Raw genomic sequence first — 17,075 nt, forward strand, 5'->3', positions numbered from 1 at the left:
GTGATGTTTTGATTTGTATTTTTAGTTTTTATTTAGTTGTTATTGTGGAAAGGCGTTTGTTGTGCATGTTTCAAACAGAGCGTGGCCAGTCAAAGCCGCACTCTAAGGGAGCCCGGCATTTGTGCGCAAACAAAATGGCTCCCAAATTAGGATCTGAAATCACTCGTCGTCCTGAATCACAGTCACAGTTTTCAATAGGCTGAGCTCTCCTTCCTTATACAGACACATTACCTAACTCTTGGGAGGATTAAGTAAATCCCTACTACACATCAGAAATTTGAACCGACACACTGTACAGTACTTGTTTGTAGTTTTGTGCCATAGTCATTGCAATTGTGCGTCAGTTTGGCACGTCATGGCGGTAGCCGTCCGTGCACACCGTCCGTGCTCACCCTCAGTCAAGTTAGCCCAGTGTGCGCTACACGTACGCTACAAAGTGTCCTGAACGTCAAGCCTGCTCATTTAAATGTAGAAAAACGATTATTTTACAGCTTAAATAAGAACTTTCCAATGCAAAAGGATCTGTAATCAATCGTCTGTTGTGCTGTTGACACTAACAAGAGGTTGACATGAATTGGCACTGTGTGTACAATGACAAAGAAGGTCAGGGTTTAGTCAGAAGCTCCAGGGAAACTAATTTACATAAAATACAGCGTGTTCTCAATAGCATACACAAAAAAAATTACAGTTTTGTATAATAGTAAAATTATCCTCGTACGCCAGAACTTATTAACAGACCAAATCTAAACAAAAGATGTAAATCCAAGATTCGGTCTCGCACAGACTGAATCACCATTTCTACAGGGATAGATGAAGTGTCCTTTTTTCCCCCCATCGTAAAAACAAAACACTTCTAGCTGAAGTGCCCTAGCACTGAGGGGTTGGAGCATCAGTAGTGTCCACCAAACCAAACAAAAATTTAAATGAAGGCTTATTTCTTCTAATCATTTAACATTTTTAATGATGTAGAGCACAGGCGTCAGAATCCAGTCTTGGACGTGTGCAGTCTCTGCTGGTTTTCAGTGCGTTTCAGCTCCAGTGATTCATTCAAGGTGTTGATTGGCTAAATGATCAAACACATTTGGAAGCAACAAATGCCTGCAGACACTGGACTGGAGTTTGGCAGCTCTGGTTCAGAGCTCTAAGTTCTACGGGCAGATTCATAAATCTAAACTCTGTATACCAGGGGTCTGCAACCCTGGTCCTGGTGAGCCACCAACTCTGCTGGTTTTAGTTGTTAATCTGCACTTAATTAAACAATTGGAGCTGTTGAGGTCACATCTGACTGGCTTCATCTGGCTCCTTTGTGTCCGAACTGGTTGCTGATATTTAGGCAAAAACCAAAACCATCTCACCCTGCGACCCTCCAGGACCAGGAGTGTAGATCACTGTGCTACAGCGAGCAACAGGCTAATCTTGTGCAGGGGTGTCCAATCTTATCTGAAAAAAGTGGCCGGTGTGGGTGCAGGTTTTCGTTTTAGCCCGGTACTAAAGGCACCTGATTCAACTAATGAACTAATACCGGTCGTCAATCAAGACCTTGATACAAAAGCCCGTAACCACAGCGCCGGATGAGCCTGGACGCCCCGAATCTTGTGCGTTCGGGTGAGAGAAGTGAAGAAGTCTGCAGCATTTTCAGCGTTTCTCCACACATGCTGCACACATTTTATCCGTGCAGCCGGCCCGTTCGCCAAAGCCGTTCGCGTCCCGCGAATGCCAGCGGAACATTCCGGTCTCTCGCACGCGCGAGCCGCGAAACCCTTTCGCCAAACGTGCAAGAGAAGGCTGCCGGTGTGCATTTATTTATTTTACAGTTCGTTTCATTCAAGTATTTTGACTTGGGTCTTCAGAAAACGCCTCTTGCTGTTTTTACTGTGAGGTTATCCCAGAGAAGTTAAAGTAACACGGAGAGGAAAAAAAAAAGTTTTTTTTGTTTTTGTTTTTATTGTGCCGCTTCCTAAATGGCGTTCGGTTCTGAGGTATAGATTCTTATTTTGTCCCGTTCTCCTCTTCCTGTTTCATTGAGATTAAGATTTCTGTTTTTGGCTTCACCCTGTAGCATATTCTGTCTTCAAGGTGGTTCCTGGGGAAAAGGAAACAGCCAAATTATTCCAGCGTACATCAGTTTGTGTAGCATGTGTTCTAGACCTCTGTTGTTGTCGTACTGGTTTTGCGACAACACACCACAATAAAACCTAAAATGATACAGCAAGCACAGTGTGATCTGCCAAAAACTCCAACTTGGCTGATGCAGGTTATTCCAAGCCTATGTCTAATGTGTGTTTAGGGCTCGATTAAGAGTAACTATCCAATTAATGTGCTTTCTGTCCTGTTCTCCATTGGACAAGCAAGCACCATGGACCACAACTTAACTTTCTTATAAGCCTGCAAATGTAATATTGACCTTTCGTGACCTGTCCTTTGTTCTACAGAACCGCTTTCACGGTAAGAGCACTTTCACAAGAGATAAATAGCGCTGATTCCAGACAGACGACATTCCCAGACCAGCTAATGTAAGGGCAACATCACTAAAAACATATGGGTACATGCAGATAGCATGTTTAATTTTAAAATGACATGGGGTGAGGAGGCTGAGCAGGAGAGGAGCAGAGATTCAATTCAGTTCATTTTATTTGCATAGTGTAAGAATACAAGTGGAAAACCAAATGGTGGAAGTATTTGAGTGGCGATGGATCGCGTGTAATCTTACCCAGGGCTACTGGAACGGGATTAATTTAATGACATCACAGTTATCTGACTCCAAAGTGATGTTGTAACCTTTCCTCTGTGCTAGCAGTTATGCATAGACAGAGGAGAATGCTTTCTGCCAGTAGTGTGGCTCTATACATATCGCTGTCTATCTTGGTGGACGCGGATGTGCCTCTGGTTTGTGTGATCCTGCTTGTTCTCTCTCTCTAAGCATACCGCACTGGGTTAACCTTTGTACCTGGCTGGGTATCAAGATCTTTAGTCAGCACCCCACCACTAAAGACACCAACTTGTTCCCCGTGACATCAGCTTTCCAGCAATACAGAACATGAGTACACTGCATTATGGAGAACCTAAGATTCACGTAATAGTGATCGAGTAAGATGTTTAGCAACTGAGCCCTGTCTTTACCACACCTTCTGACTCCCTGTCAGAACAGTAAACGGCCTGTTTTCCTTTGGAAACCACAATTACAATAGCGCTTCTTACAGAGACACTGTCACAAAGACACTTGGCAGTGAAAATGCAGAAGACCTGAAAGCAATTGAGGTAAAAAAAAAAATAAAGAAGTAAAACTCCCCAGTGGGATTAAAAACACTCAACTGGTGGTGAGAAATAAACTCCCCAATAGGAAGAAATGACTATGCATTACATTACATTCCAGGCATTTAGCAGACGCTCTTATCCAGAGCGACTTACACAACTTTTTTACATAGCATTTTACATTGTATCCATTTATACAGCTGGATATATACTGAAGCAATTTTGGTTAAGTACCTTGCTCAAGGGTACAACGGCAGTGTCCTACCCGGGAATCGAACCTACGACCTTTCGGTTACAAGTCCAGTTCCTTACCCACTGTGCTACACTCCGTCCTCCATCCTGCAGGGGGAGCCCATCCTCCGCTGGCTAGCCCAGTGTAGCAGTTCAGGTAGGATGAGTCATAACAGGCGTATTTATAATGAGGGATTTAACGGAGCGAACGATAAAATGATGACCATCGCCGTGTAAGACAAAACTGTTGTCAAAGGAGCAAAGTACTTACTTCTTGGCCAGTTCCTTCGAGATCTGCTCCAGTGACCGTCCTTTGGTCTCGGGTATGTACAAAATCACGAAGACCAGCAGAGCAAAGCTCATCGCCGCGTATGTGAATATGACATTCGGGAGGCCGATCTTGTCTGAAACGAGACGACCTCCTTAATTCAAACGCACAATCCGTTAAAGCCACAGTCAGTGTATTGTAGGCACGTTTTCTGAGGAACCACACGTGTATAGAAGATCTCCACCTATCCATGATTTCCTGTATCTGCAGAATCTTTAACTACAAACACATCTGGGGCGTGGGGAGGTTGGCTGTTGGGGTGGTTCGGTGGGGGTGTTGGGCGGCGGACTGGGGGGGATGGGGGTGGGTTGGTGGGGGTTTTGGGCGGTGGACTGGGGGGGACGGTGGTGGGTTGGTGGTGGTTTTGGGTGGTGGACTGGGAGGGGGTGGGTTGGTGGGGGTTTTGGGTGGTGGACCGGGGGGGTGGGTTGATGGGGGGGAAGGGGGGGGGGTGGCGCTTACCTGTCACAGTGAGAAATGTCAACGAAATGACGAGGTTGGTGCCCCAGTTAATGGCCGACACCACAGACACGGCCTTCCCCCGGATTCCCAATGGAAAGATCTCGCTCAGGACCACATAAACCACTGGAACACAGACGCAAGGGGTCAGTGAGACGGGTTTGTCGACAGCGCGTGAAAAAGCACGGCCCACCTATGTCCCGACACACATTCGCCAAAAAAGGATATCCCTCAGGTGTGTGGGAGTTAAAAAAAGAGACAAAAAAAAAAGCTTGTTTTGCAAATACACTCACAGAGCTGAGCAGGTTTAGCTGCATTTCTGAAATTTCGCGACCTCCGCCCATAAGGACGATGTCATGGATTTGCATATGCGAGGATAACATTTTTTTTTTTTAAAACGACAATAATGATAAAACCGTCGAAGTGAAAACTTACTTGGTCCGAGACTTATGGAAAAGGCGGTCACGTAGACGAGCAGGCTCACGAGGGAGAGCCACTTCAGGACGCTGGAGGTCCCCGTCTGGAACGTACTCGCATCTGTAACCTTGACAACGCTTTCTCCACCCTCCTGGCTCCACCCCCCTTTGGTCGTCCACCCGCCGGTGGCGTTGGCGTCGGTGAGGTTCAGGCCGTTGGGGACGGGCGGCGCGAAATCGACGGGCAACCCCCCGAAGTCCCCGCCGGCCCGGGACGCGGAGGCGTTCTGCGGGGGCCAGGTGGTCTGGTTGAGCCCCCCCCCCGCGGGGTTCTGGCACAGGCTGGTCATGTTGGCGTGGCTGTGCAGGGTCACGGCCCCCAGCGTGGTCAGCGACACCGCCATGACCACCGAGCCCACGCACAGGAAGGCCTTGCTGCCCACCCGGTCCACCAGCAGCACGGCGGGCACCGTCGCCAGCACCTTCACCACGCCCAGGCCCGTGGATGCCAGCGTGGCCGCCTCGTTGCTGTGGAAGCCCACCGACTTCAGGATGGTGGAGGCGTAGAGGAGGACGTTGGGCTGGCCAGTGGCCTGCTGGAAGAACGCCAGGGCGACGCCGATCATCAGCCTGGTCCGGATGTTGTCCCGGCTCCGGAACAGGTCCAGGAAGCCGTACTGGCTCTCCTCCCGCACCGCGCTCTGGATGCTCTGGAGCTCCTCGTCCGCCGGCCCGTCCCGCAGCCGGGCCAGCACCCGCCGGGCCTCCTGCGCCTTGCCGCTCTTCATCAGGAAGCGCGGGCTGACCGGCAGGAAGAGCATGGTGACCGCCTGCAGGGCCGCCGGCGGCACCGCCACCGCGAACATGTACTTCCAGCCGCCGGGCACGGCGGCGAAGGCGTAGCTGAAGCCGAAGCCCAGCAGGATGCCGATGACCACCATCAGCTCGTACAGGCACACCAGCAGGCCCCGCTTGTCTTTGGGCGCAATCTCGGCGATGTAGAGGCAGGCGGCGGCGCCCGACAGCGCCACAGCCATGCCCACCAGCGCCCGCCCGGCGATGAGCGCGGGGTAGGACGGGATGCCCACCACCACCAGGGTGCCCGCCACCACCGCGCAGGCGCTCAGGATGATGGAGGCCTTTCGGCCGTAGCGGTCGAGCACGAAGCCCCCCACCAGGGAGACGAGGAGGGCGCCGAAGAGCAGCGAGCTCACCACCATCTCCTGCCTCTGGCACGTGAGCGACAGCGCCTCCCTCAGCTGGAGCATGGCCCCCGAAATGAGCCCCATCTCGTACCCCAGCATGAACCCGCTGACCGCGGCCACCACCGAGGCTAGCAGCAGGAACGTCCGGCATCCTGCAAGCCGGGGAGACCAGACCTCACATCACAACAGAGGTACCCCCTAATGGATATACCCTGAAGCAAAATTTAGGACTTGAGAATAAATATTATTATTTTTTAAAATATTTTTTTACAGCCATGGGTTTATTAATAATATGTACACTGCAGTGTCTGAAAGCAGCAATAATTAGCATATTTGGCTAATTACTGAGCATATATTTTGTGATCTTGAAGATATATTTTAATATATTGGCTGCGTGTTCCATTTCCATAAGGGCTACGGCAGCACATGGGGTCTTTATAGTTGAAGAGGCATCGAGGCTGAATTGCTAGATTGTTTAAAAAAATAAATAAATAAATAAAGTAATAAAATTATTCCATTGTATTTCCAATACGATGTGTGCCTTGGAGAGAATGCAGGCAAATCCTGCAAGCTCTGTCACGATTAGCATCTATCTTACAGAGTATCATTTCATTTTTTTCTTTTGTAATACACTCTCATGGCCTAACAATAAATGGTATGATTTAAATACTTGCTTTTCAGATCACAAGGATATTTTACACATTGAAAGGCCAACAGTTAACAGTACAGTATACACTTAATACAAAGGGTACATACTTTTAATGAGTTTAACTACTCGTAATTAAATGCATTTTCTCACATTTAATCTGCAATTAAATTTTTGCTACCAACTGGGTTTCAGCTCAAAAATGTATTTAATCTTGAGTAGAAAGCATTTTTTTGCACCTGGATTACTCTTGTTGGTGCTAATCTGCTTATAGCGCACATTAGTGTAGCCTACAAAACGGCCTCTGTTTTTAGGGGTTGGCGTTTAAAATTAAGGGCAGTGGTCTTTAACCCTGTAAGGTGTGAGATCATGAATATGTTATTAGAATGTTCTAACCTGAACATTCTAATGCTGATGTAACAGTCACTACTGGTGACTGAAAGCAGTGGAGTTCTAGAACACTGACTTAGTATTTTGAAAAAACATTCCAAAAAACCTACAGTTCAGAAGGTTAAATGTGGTCAATGCTACATGCACAGTTGTTAAACAAATTCAACCTGTTAACTGAATGATACTTCCATATGACTATGTAATACTGCATTCCTTGTCTATAACAGCGGGAACAGAAGAAATTGATGATTTTAGAACAGGTCTACACATCCCATACAGACCCATTAAACCAGTTCTACTGAAATTAAAATGACAGTTCCCTGCTATTTTGGGGTTGATGGTTCCACCTGAGGCAACTGCAATTGGCCCAAATCATCCATCTAGAATGCTACAAGTCAAACATGTTGCTAACATACGTAGATAGTTTAAAAAAAAAAAAAAAAAAACTAGTTTACATTTTCTTACGACTGATGAATACTCTATTTCTTTCATCATCTGAGATAAACATGATAGTGTGAATTAAAATGTAACATCCTAGGTTGTTCTTAAGTCTTTTTTGTGGCTTATTTTTTTGGCAACTATTGCCTTAAATGCCCTTTTACAACACACCTACCATAGTCTCAGAACAGAATCTGCAGTGTGATACCTTTCACTTGTTCAGTTTCACACTAACTAACAGGTAATGGGAGTGCCCGACAGGTAATACACCCTGCAATGTTGATTGAATTTAAATGTCGATGGTTCACCTTTCTTTTTGCCGTCCAGGTGGTTCTGGGTACTTTGGTCTTTTAAGGATTTCTGTTGAGAGTTCAGTTTCTCAGTGCCATATGTGTCCATTCTTGATAGTGTTCACTGGCAAATTAAAGTGTAGAAATAAAAAATAATAAAATCAAGCACCAGTTGTAAATCAAGCAACAAAAAAACTTTATCTGTAGGCGTTTATAAAATTTAATTTATGGGAGTTTATTAAGTGATGTTTGATACTAAATAAGTAAACGAACGTTTACAGAAACTGGATACTATGAAACTTATACAGAAATAGTTACCTCTAAAGAGTTTATGTCCTGTTGCGACAGAAATGTTGCTCTGTATCCGTTGGTCAAATATAGCATAGGCTACATGTACGTAAGACTTGCATCTGTTAAACATTTCAGTGTCATTGCAGAATGTTCTCTAATATCATTAAAGTCATCATATGGCTTAACCTAGATGAACTCTAAAACTGGAAACATACACTGGTATCACTTGCGCTATTTGATAATAACACATTGTTTCAATATGTAGCCAACCGCAAACACCAAACAAAACACATGCCTAGTTTTGGACATCCAACCCAACCCGAACCGAACCAATGTTGCTAGATAGTTGTTTTTATACAGCTAGTTAATAAGTTACACGTTGCCACAATGACCCACAGAAGGTTGTGCTGACTGTATTACACTGTCATCGATGTTTACAAAATTCAGCCAATCAATGGGGATAAGCATCTCTGTCTCTTATTCACTAACTCGTTTGTTTATTTTACATAGCCTAGCAAAGCAACAAATATCGTGAGCTGCAGCTGGCAGAATGACACTAAATTGTGTAATCGCTTTCTGGTAAGCAAGTACCCGTAGGTAAAATGACTTTAAACTCCACTCTTTTAAATGTTTAAGTTCGCTAACTTCCAAGCAAAAATGTTCGCAGAACTGCATGTGTTTAGGTCAAGAAACTAGGTAAGGTAGCTAGCTAATAGTTCGAGGACTAACTAGCTGGCTATTTTTAAATACTTTACTTAAAGTAGACTACTCAAAGATAGTCATTTTAATGAACGCATATTCTACGATAAATGTTAGACTATTCCTAGGTTATGTTTAGGAAGCTAGCTGGGAAATTAAGTTATGTGCTTGCTACGTCTCAATGAATAAGCCATATACACACTAGACTAGCGAGCTTTGCTATGACAAATACTTCGCCAGTTGCTAACTAACGTTAGCCAATTGGCTTAGAAACCAAGAGCAAGTTAGAAAGAATTCAAGCTAGTTATGTTACCTAGCTGCCAATAGTGTAACAGTTACAACTATTTTCAAAACTAGCAATACCGAAAGACAACTGGCTCGATTAACCAGCTAACCTTGCTTATACCTTCAGAAACGCAATTAAACCGTAAACTTGGCTAACTAAAATGCTGCAAAATTCAAAAGATAAATACCAGCCAATGATTATTCATACCTGTCTGGTGCTTGACGAGAGTTACTACTAGCTAGTTGCGGAACAGGCTAGCTAGTTACTGTAATTGGGCATCTTGAATGAGTGGCTATAACTAGAAAAGTTTGTCGCAGCTGCCGGTGGATTTGCTGTCGCCCTCCTTTGCAGCGCCGTGACAGCACAGGTTTCTTGTTTTGAAATTGTGTGCCTCGGTGCTCCTCCTACAGCTGCTCTCACACACTTCGCCAGTGTGTCACACAACGACACAAAGGTGCTATTTCTTAGAAATGAAGGACGATTACAGCTGTCTCGCACATTATGGTATTCCTGATTAATATTTACTGTTAGCCAGCGATTATACTGTGCCAAAACAGGTCCAGCAAGCGTTGGATGTTCGGACACGGGGGGAGAGGGAAGGGGAGGGGGGACGTGTTTGGTGGTTGGGTGTTGACGTGTTTAATTCTGAGAAATTATATTTAATTATCCTTTTGGTTGGCGATAAAACGTCTGACAACCCAGGGTTGTAAAAATACAATTATATAGATATAGTGCAGAATCATCTGACAGCTTGTCAGAGCATTATATTCAATTGGATTCAGTTCAGTTGTATTTGTATAGCGCTTTTTACAGAGAACTGTCACAAAGTTACTTTACAGAGTAGCAAGGCAAGAAACAGAGCAGAAGGAGCGAACAGAGAAAACACCAGGCATGAACCCCCAAATAGCGAATACCTAAGGTAAAATACTCCCAGTGGGGAGAAAAACCCTCAAATGGCAGAGAGAAAAAAACTCCCCAATGGGAAGAAATATTGAGAGAACCCGACTATAGAGGGGAGCCCATCCTCCACTGGCTAGCCTGGTGTAAAGTAGCTGACAGAAAATAAAAAGAGTTAAGCTGTTAAAATGAAAGTGAGTTATTGATTTGTGTTGTTCAGGTAGTCGCCTAAATGTCCTAGTTTGTGACAATCAGAATAAATCCCCACATTCAGTGCTAAAATAGCCACAGGTAATACAGGTGAAGGCTAGACACCAGTCTGTTTCAGCTGAAATAGCCATTTGCAGCAGGTTCACAGTCTTGACATGTGTAAGCATTAACTTTTTGGTATTTCTGAGCATTTTGTAGTTGTGTTTTTGTGTACTATCACCAAAGACTATCTTTACAGTGCTGGCACAGATTCCTGTAAGGCCATAATGCTGCAGAAGTAGGTTAACTTGGAAATTGGAGTGATAATACATCCATGGTGTACTTAACAGCTGATAGCTAAAATAGCTTTTAAGAGACTTGTGTGTTTTTCTGTCCAAAAATGCCATCCAGACAGATGAAACTGACATTCTAATGGGCTATAACGTGGGCCTAATGAAAGGACACAGTTTGGTCATTCAACTGAAATGACCCTTGAATTGCCTGGTCTTACGATGATAAACATGTGAATGTGAAGCATTTTCAAACAGTCTGCCCAGTTGGATGTCCTAACTGATAGCTGCTGAATCCCAGCCGAGATGTTCCTTGTTTCCCAGATGTGGCACATTTAAAAAAAAAAACAAATATACTCATATAGATGTCGATGCCAATGTTCCTGAACAGAGAAGCCCTAATTTAGTTTACTGCTGATTTCGTGACATGCTTTGGCCACCATGATATCTCAACATTTTGCAAGGTGGTGATAATAATTGTGAAACGCAAAATTTTTACCTAGTTTTTCGGTGACATTTGATGTCCATTTGTGCCGCCGGTCTCCAAGCACTGCTCTGTGACCGCGTTGGCGGGGGAAGAAAAGGGTTAGCGGGTACCTGTAAGCGCTACAGGGACAAGCCCTACAGCTTTCACCTGAATGTGAAAGACTACATGTTCTCTTGGGCTTCAGAGATGAATTCGGTCCTTATAATTCAGAATTCCAGGTGTTACGTAACAGTGCGAGGGCGGTGCGGAGTTTCACCAGCAGGTGGCGCCAGAGCACTGTGTTTTAATTATTCAGCCGGTGAATGTACTGAAGTCAAGCAGGATAAGACTGCACATATCACAGCGAATTGGAAAGTATTATGATTTGTGCAAGCTGTCTGTAGTTTGTCAGACCGGTCCTTTCTACCGGCCAATATCTTGTGGGGATATATTTTGTTTGTGTTATAAACACAACAAGGACCAAAGCTTCATACTTTTTCTGTGTTTTGTGTGTCTACAACACAGGTGTCAGAAACACAATCCTGTCAGGTGGAAAGCGGTTTTCTGTGTGTTTCAGCACCAGCGATTGATTCGAGTTGTTTATTGGTTGAGGAATCTACAGACCTTGTTCTCAAGACCTTAATTGGCTGATTATGGAAAGGAACGCAATAATACCTGCAGGACTGGAGTGTGTCTGCACAGTCTCCTCTCTTCTTCTCCATGGCACGCATTAAACCTTTTTAAAAATCATTTATTAATTTTTAATATTTACAGCCATCAGAGGGATATTCACCTGTTTTACCACTCAAACTGCGGCATATCCTTATGTGGGATGTACCGTACCTTCTGCCCTGTTAAAATCGCTGATACTCCACCTCGGTGCCCAACAGTGTTTCCTGGTAGACAAATGACAGCTCTTAACGACCAGGACAGGAACCAAATAGGGAAGCGGGTCAGTCAAAATGCTGATATTTCAGCTTCTACAAGGCCAGACCGCCCCACACCCCACCCTCCTCCCGAAAACCTGCCCGCTGAGCCTCTTTAAAACGTCACCTGCTGCAAAATTCCTGTTAAGTCCGGTGGGCGTCCATCCTGCTGGAATTTTCCGCAGGGCAGTTACTGGCGCGATCGGGCGTTAAAAAACCTGCTGGAGACCTGATGACCTGCGGCCATATATCTCCCCAACTGTCATCAGAGAGGAGGGGGGGGGGAGAGAGAGGGGGGGGGGGGGGGGGGAGATAGAGAGATTGGGGGAGAGAGAGAGGCGGGGGTCGGGGCGCAGCAAGTGTCGCTAGCTCGCTTTTCTCCCAGAGAGCCCGGCTCAGACCGGCCTCGCGGTCCGCCGCACGCCGTCAAGAGAGAGGCCTCGTGCTCGTCCTCATCCTCTTCCTCATCCGCTCGCTCGGTTAAGAAGAAGAAAAAAAGGCAAGGGAAGTGAAAGCGAGGTTAATTGGTGCAGGTGGCGTCCTCGGCGTCGGCGCGAAAGCTCGGAGCGGAACCCAGGCTGTCTCCTGCTGCCCCGCCGTCAGTGACAGATGACCTGGGACAGGTGAGCGGATTCTATTAATGTCACCCGGCCCCAAACGTCACCTTCTGCGGCGGCTCACAGCCACCTCTATTATCCCCTCGGGGCCGAACGCCTCCCTCAGATCTCAGCACTTATCTTATTTTGCTGACCGGAATAAGAAATGAACTGGGGCTGTAATTCACGAGGGCTGTGATTAGAACAGTCGGGCTCCAGGGTGACACTGCTGGAATCCCGACACACCATCACGTCGCCTGCAGATCACACAGGACTCAAAACAAGGGAGGGAACAGGTTAGGTAACGTGTTTGGCGGTTTTATTGGTGGTTTCCTGCACCTCGATTGGTTGAAAATTCTCCTCCTCAGGGTGTTTTGGCCTGGATCCAGTCCACATTTATGCTCAAGTCAAGTGTTACTGTTTTTTTAAAATATTATTTATTTATTTTTATTTTTTTAAAGCAACTGCATTTTATGCTTCCGTGTGAATTTTTACCGATTGTGCGGACCGACGCCTGGATTTTAAGGTCAAACGTCCCGCCGAATTCAGGATGTTAAGGCTGAGCTCGCGCGATCCGGAACGGCGTCCGCGCGGCGCGCCGACCGAAGACGTTTCCCGTGGGAAGCGAGGACCGTGGCTGAGCGACGTGGAGAGAAATGTCTGGGAGAGGCATAATCGGGTTTTTCACGGGGGGGGGGGGGGGGGGGGGGTCGTCACGGCGAGGGAGCCGCGAACGACGCTCGCTCTGGAGGCCTGCTGGGTGCGCAGGCCCCATGCTTAATGAGGCCATCTGGGTTAGCGGGAGAACGGCGCGGTCAGCAAAAAATAGCCTTCGCCGGCTATTCGCCCAACTGTTGCCTTCCTCCTCCCACGGGGCGAAAATCAATCCCCGTCCTGCAGGATGACCTCATCGGTGTCTTGCCGAAAGCTCCCGTGTCCGTTTTAAGAAAATATGTATGTGTGGAAAGTTCTCATCCAGCTTACACTTACTCATGTAAATGATGTCTCATGACTCGGCACCTGCTGATGCGTGTTGGTTCGAATGCCGCACGAGGAACGGCAGTGTTGTTTTGAGAAATGGAAATGGAGAAACACCTTTTTTGTTGTTCGTGAAAATTTTTTTGACTGAGGTTTTTTTTTTAGACTGAGGTCTGGATTCAGTCAACATTTATCTTTAAACCTGACTTGCGTTTAAACCTGTCAGTGCAAGTGCTGTTAGTCACAAATTGGTTAGCTCCAAACTTGCCACAGCGTGTTTGTGAAGAAAAACACAAACGTCAGTGTTCTTTTATGGGCAAGTTTAGGACGAAAGTCTATTGAATACAGACCACTGCATTTTTTTCACATGACAACATTAATGTACTTATACCATACAGGTATGGGTCCTGAACAAGTGTGTGGAGGCATAGCATGGCTCAGCATGTGACTGTCATTCATCGCATCTCTTGTTCTTGAACAGGAGCTGCCGGCATGCTGGGGGCCTGGGCCCATGTCACATGTACAGCAGCATGGACAGAGACGTTAGTCAGCTGGTTCCTGTCAGCAAATTTCTCCTCTGCTCTGTGACTGAAGGTGTGGAATGCTGGCTAATTTAGAAACTGTGCACTGTTCTTCTTTAACTGTTTCTTCTCAATGGTTAGATTCTTTTTTTAGAAACTAAAAACACTATGCACAGGCCAGACACTTTTTTCATGCCAGTTAGAAAACAACGTAAGGATCAGCTACACTGCACACGTGTGTGAATTAGATTAGTAGACGCCTCCTTTAAAAAAAAGCCTTTCTGTTATTGTTCTTGTACTTGAGGGGGTGTGTACTGTTGTTATACTGTTGACCTGGACCTGGTCACAGTCATCATGACGCACCTGAATGTTGCTGTTTTTCTTCTCTATGATCAAAGGGCTTAGTGTATGTCTGTGGCGGGTCACCAGCTGATTGGCCCAGCTCTGCACCAACCAGAGAGACTGTGGCAGGTCACCAGCTGATTGGCCGTGCTCTTCACCAACCAGGTACATGCAGAGGGGGAGGTGTCAAGTGCGCAAGCACCTGCCTCTTCTGCTCTAAGTGCCCGACATGCCCCTTTGATTTGATACCAAAAAAACAATATTTTTATCATCATTACTGCAGTCATTAATTTTCATTCATTCACTCATTCATTCATTCATTTTGTTAAAATATGTGCTGTTTAAGGAACTGGACATTGTAAAACCTAGTGTTTATAGGCTGATGTACCCATTTCTCACTTTGAGCACCTGCCCCTCAAAAGGTCTTGCAGGGCCCTGACTCCAACCCCTGAATTCAGTCAGTAGTTTGTCCCTGAATTTGACAAAGTGCAAGCACTCTCCCGCTTATTTGCTGAAGCCCTTGAGGTTAAGTATCGTGCTCAATGGCGCAATTGCAGTGTACAGAGGTTATAAAGGTAACCGCTCTGCATCGAGAGCAATGAAGGAGTTCATTTCTTCACTGGGTCAATACTAATGAAACAGCCGCGTTTGTTAATCATGCAGAGAAGTCTAGTGCGATCTCAAAGCCAAGGCCTGTCCTTTCCTCAACGGAAAGTCCGTTTGAATTAATCAATCAATCAATCATTTGAATTGATTCCATTAATTAAGTTGGTAAACAATGTACAGACCTGCCTAAATGTGTTGATGATTTCATTTGGAAAAGGCAATTGTTATAAACGGCTTGATTTTTTTTTTTTTTTGTTTGATTTACGTTTGGACAATGTGGTAAGGATTGTATGTCCTTCAGACAATGTGGGAATTTTTTCCTTACATGTTGCGGTCCTGTGTCCTAGTGCTCTAGTTCACCACCTCTTTTCCTCATGGTCAATCTTGTTTCATGGTCACCATAAAGGCTTGTTAAAGTTGCGTTAACGTGAGCAGGCTTGGAATTAATTCCACTTACGTAACTATCTGCAGGACCGTTAATCATACTTAGGGAAGCTGCATTCTTCTGCGGGACATCGGTGTCCAAATACCGTGCGATAGGAATGCCGCGTTTATAACCGTACTAAACCTGCTGGCGATTTAATGCACCATATTTCATATCGCAATTTTTTTTTTGCACCCAGCGAGTCTCACGGCCCTTATAAAACGGCACCTTCATTCATATTTCAGCCAATTCATTCGTCGCGGCTCATTAGACCAGGGATCCGGCTCTAATTGCGTATGCACTTCAGAATATTTCATTAGCGACCGCGGTTTATTCGGCTCCGTTCCGTCTCTCTGGTTTCGTTATCTCCAGTCCCTGACTGAGCACGCGGCTGACTGCGCACGTTCGCTCGAGACGCGGGAAGGAGCTTTCCAGAGGTAGCCTTCTGTTTGAGTTGGTCTGGGAGAGACACACCTGTCAGAAGTCTCCTTGCCCCACCCGCTATCAGAAAATGTTCCCCCTCCCTAGGCCTTCCCCTTGATTGGTTGACCCATTACACGCTGGCAGTGATCCTGCCCTCTGATAGGGTAAAACATGAGGGTAGTGACCCTGCCACTTGGGTCTGATAGTACCCAGTGAATTTCTCTCAGCTTGAACAGCTGTAAATATAACTAAATTCTAAAACTGATTTTCTTTATCAGTCGAGGTTTGTACAGTAAGACTAACATGTTTGGAGTTTGCTGGCTTAGATGAACTTTTTAAAGCTGATATCTCAAGAAAATAGAAATTAAAAGCACAGAAAATACTGTACAAATGTTGTACAGTATGCGGATTGTGTGATATAAGTTCTGAATTTAATTATAATTGCTACTGATATAAAACTATTCCTACATTCGTTGCCTATGCAGTAGTATATCTTTAGGTGGCGTGGTGCTACACTCAGTTTCGGATAATATTTTTTAATGGTTCATAAACCACAGGATTCTGATTCATCTGAAGAATCTTGCATCATGATTGGGCGGAACAAACGCCTGTGTCCAATAGCGATGCCCCCACTTCCCCCCGCAGTGCTGATGTTCCCACTTCTCAGTTCCCACACTCTTCCGCTTGCGTTAGCATCACGAGGCTAAGCGCTTCGCGGCTACAGTGGAAAAGTACTGATTCCTTTCCTCGGTGGCGGCTGTACCTCGCCTCGTCCGTGCCCGGACAAGGTCAGAGCGTTTTGGCACTCGGTTTAGCCTGTTTCTGTTTGAATGAACACCATAAAAAGAAGGGAAAAAAAGGAAGGAAGAAAGAAAGAAGGCAGTATGTGCGCAACTGCTTTCTCTCTCATTCTTTTTCTCTCTCTCTTTCTCTCTCTTTTTTCTTTCTTTCGCCGGGTAAATGAAGCGGTTGCCCCCTTTCTTTCTACGGGCTCGTTGCTTTTTTGCCTGCTAATGGAACAGAGTCGTTTCAAACAGGGAGCTCTCAGGGGTTGCTAGGCGCCAGCAAGCAGCAGCCCTGTCAGCTGATCGCCTCGGCTTCCAATCACGTAAAAGCCCGGCTCTCAGATCGTCCAATGGGGTGTAGTTCTACAGTACATACCTTCAGGGAAGTCTGTTCAAAACTAAACAGGTTGGTAGTGAGATGTATTAAGCTAAGCCTGCCTATGGTATTTACCTATTTTTTGGCTTCACTTGATTAGGGGGGAATTCAGACATTTTACTTCCTGTCCTGAGGCATGCTGGCTGTCAGTATATTTCCTCAGGGGGTGGGGGGTTGGGGGGGGGGGGGGGGGGGGGTTTGGGGGAGGGGCAAAGGTCAGAAGTATAAATTGTGTAAACCGCATTTGCATGTGTCACGCGAGTGCACAGTGAGCCTTTGTTTCCCGAGTTCTGCAGTTCTTCTGACTGAGCCACCGCTGGTGATC

General features: G+C 45.9%; 1 protein-coding gene and 1 long non-coding RNA gene across 3 annotated transcripts; one reads left to right on the top strand and one right to left on the bottom strand.

Annotated features, from left to right (window-relative positions):
- Position 1: 1 nt before the first annotated feature.
- Positions 2 to 9,474, bottom strand: slc2a12 (solute carrier family 2 member 12). Of its 2 annotated transcripts, XM_035422404.1 has the most exons (7): positions 9,139 to 9,474; positions 7,974 to 8,065; positions 7,674 to 7,779; positions 4,706 to 6,043; positions 4,274 to 4,396; positions 3,755 to 3,887; positions 2 to 2,083 (listed from the first exon to the last, which is right to left on the bottom strand). In XM_035422404.1, exons 3-7 carry the CDS (start codon positions 7,762 to 7,764, stop codon positions 1,990 to 1,992), a joined length of 1,779 nt encoding a protein of 592 aa, XP_035278295.1. In that variant the 5' UTR covers positions 7,765 to 7,779; positions 7,974 to 8,065; positions 9,139 to 9,474; the 3' UTR covers positions 2 to 1,989. The 2 variants fall into 2 exon arrangements, with proteins under 2 accessions (XP_035278295.1, XP_035278294.1); XM_035422403.1 differs by lacking the exon at positions 7,974 to 8,065 and having other exon boundaries at positions 9,139 to 9,472.
- LOC118229900 lies at positions 8,448 to 16,324 on the top strand. The gene is made up of 3 exons (XR_004765767.1): positions 8,448 to 8,525; positions 13,755 to 13,867; positions 14,193 to 16,324. It is a non-coding gene; the product is annotated as an uncharacterized LOC118229900 (long non-coding RNA).
- The last annotated feature ends 751 nt before the right edge of the window (positions 16,325 to 17,075 follow it).

This window comes from Anguilla anguilla, chromosome 6 (assembly GCF_013347855.1).
Source record: "Anguilla anguilla isolate fAngAng1 chromosome 6, fAngAng1.pri, whole genome shotgun sequence".
Lineage (NCBI taxonomy): Eukaryota > Metazoa > Chordata > Actinopteri > Anguilliformes > Anguillidae > Anguilla > Anguilla anguilla.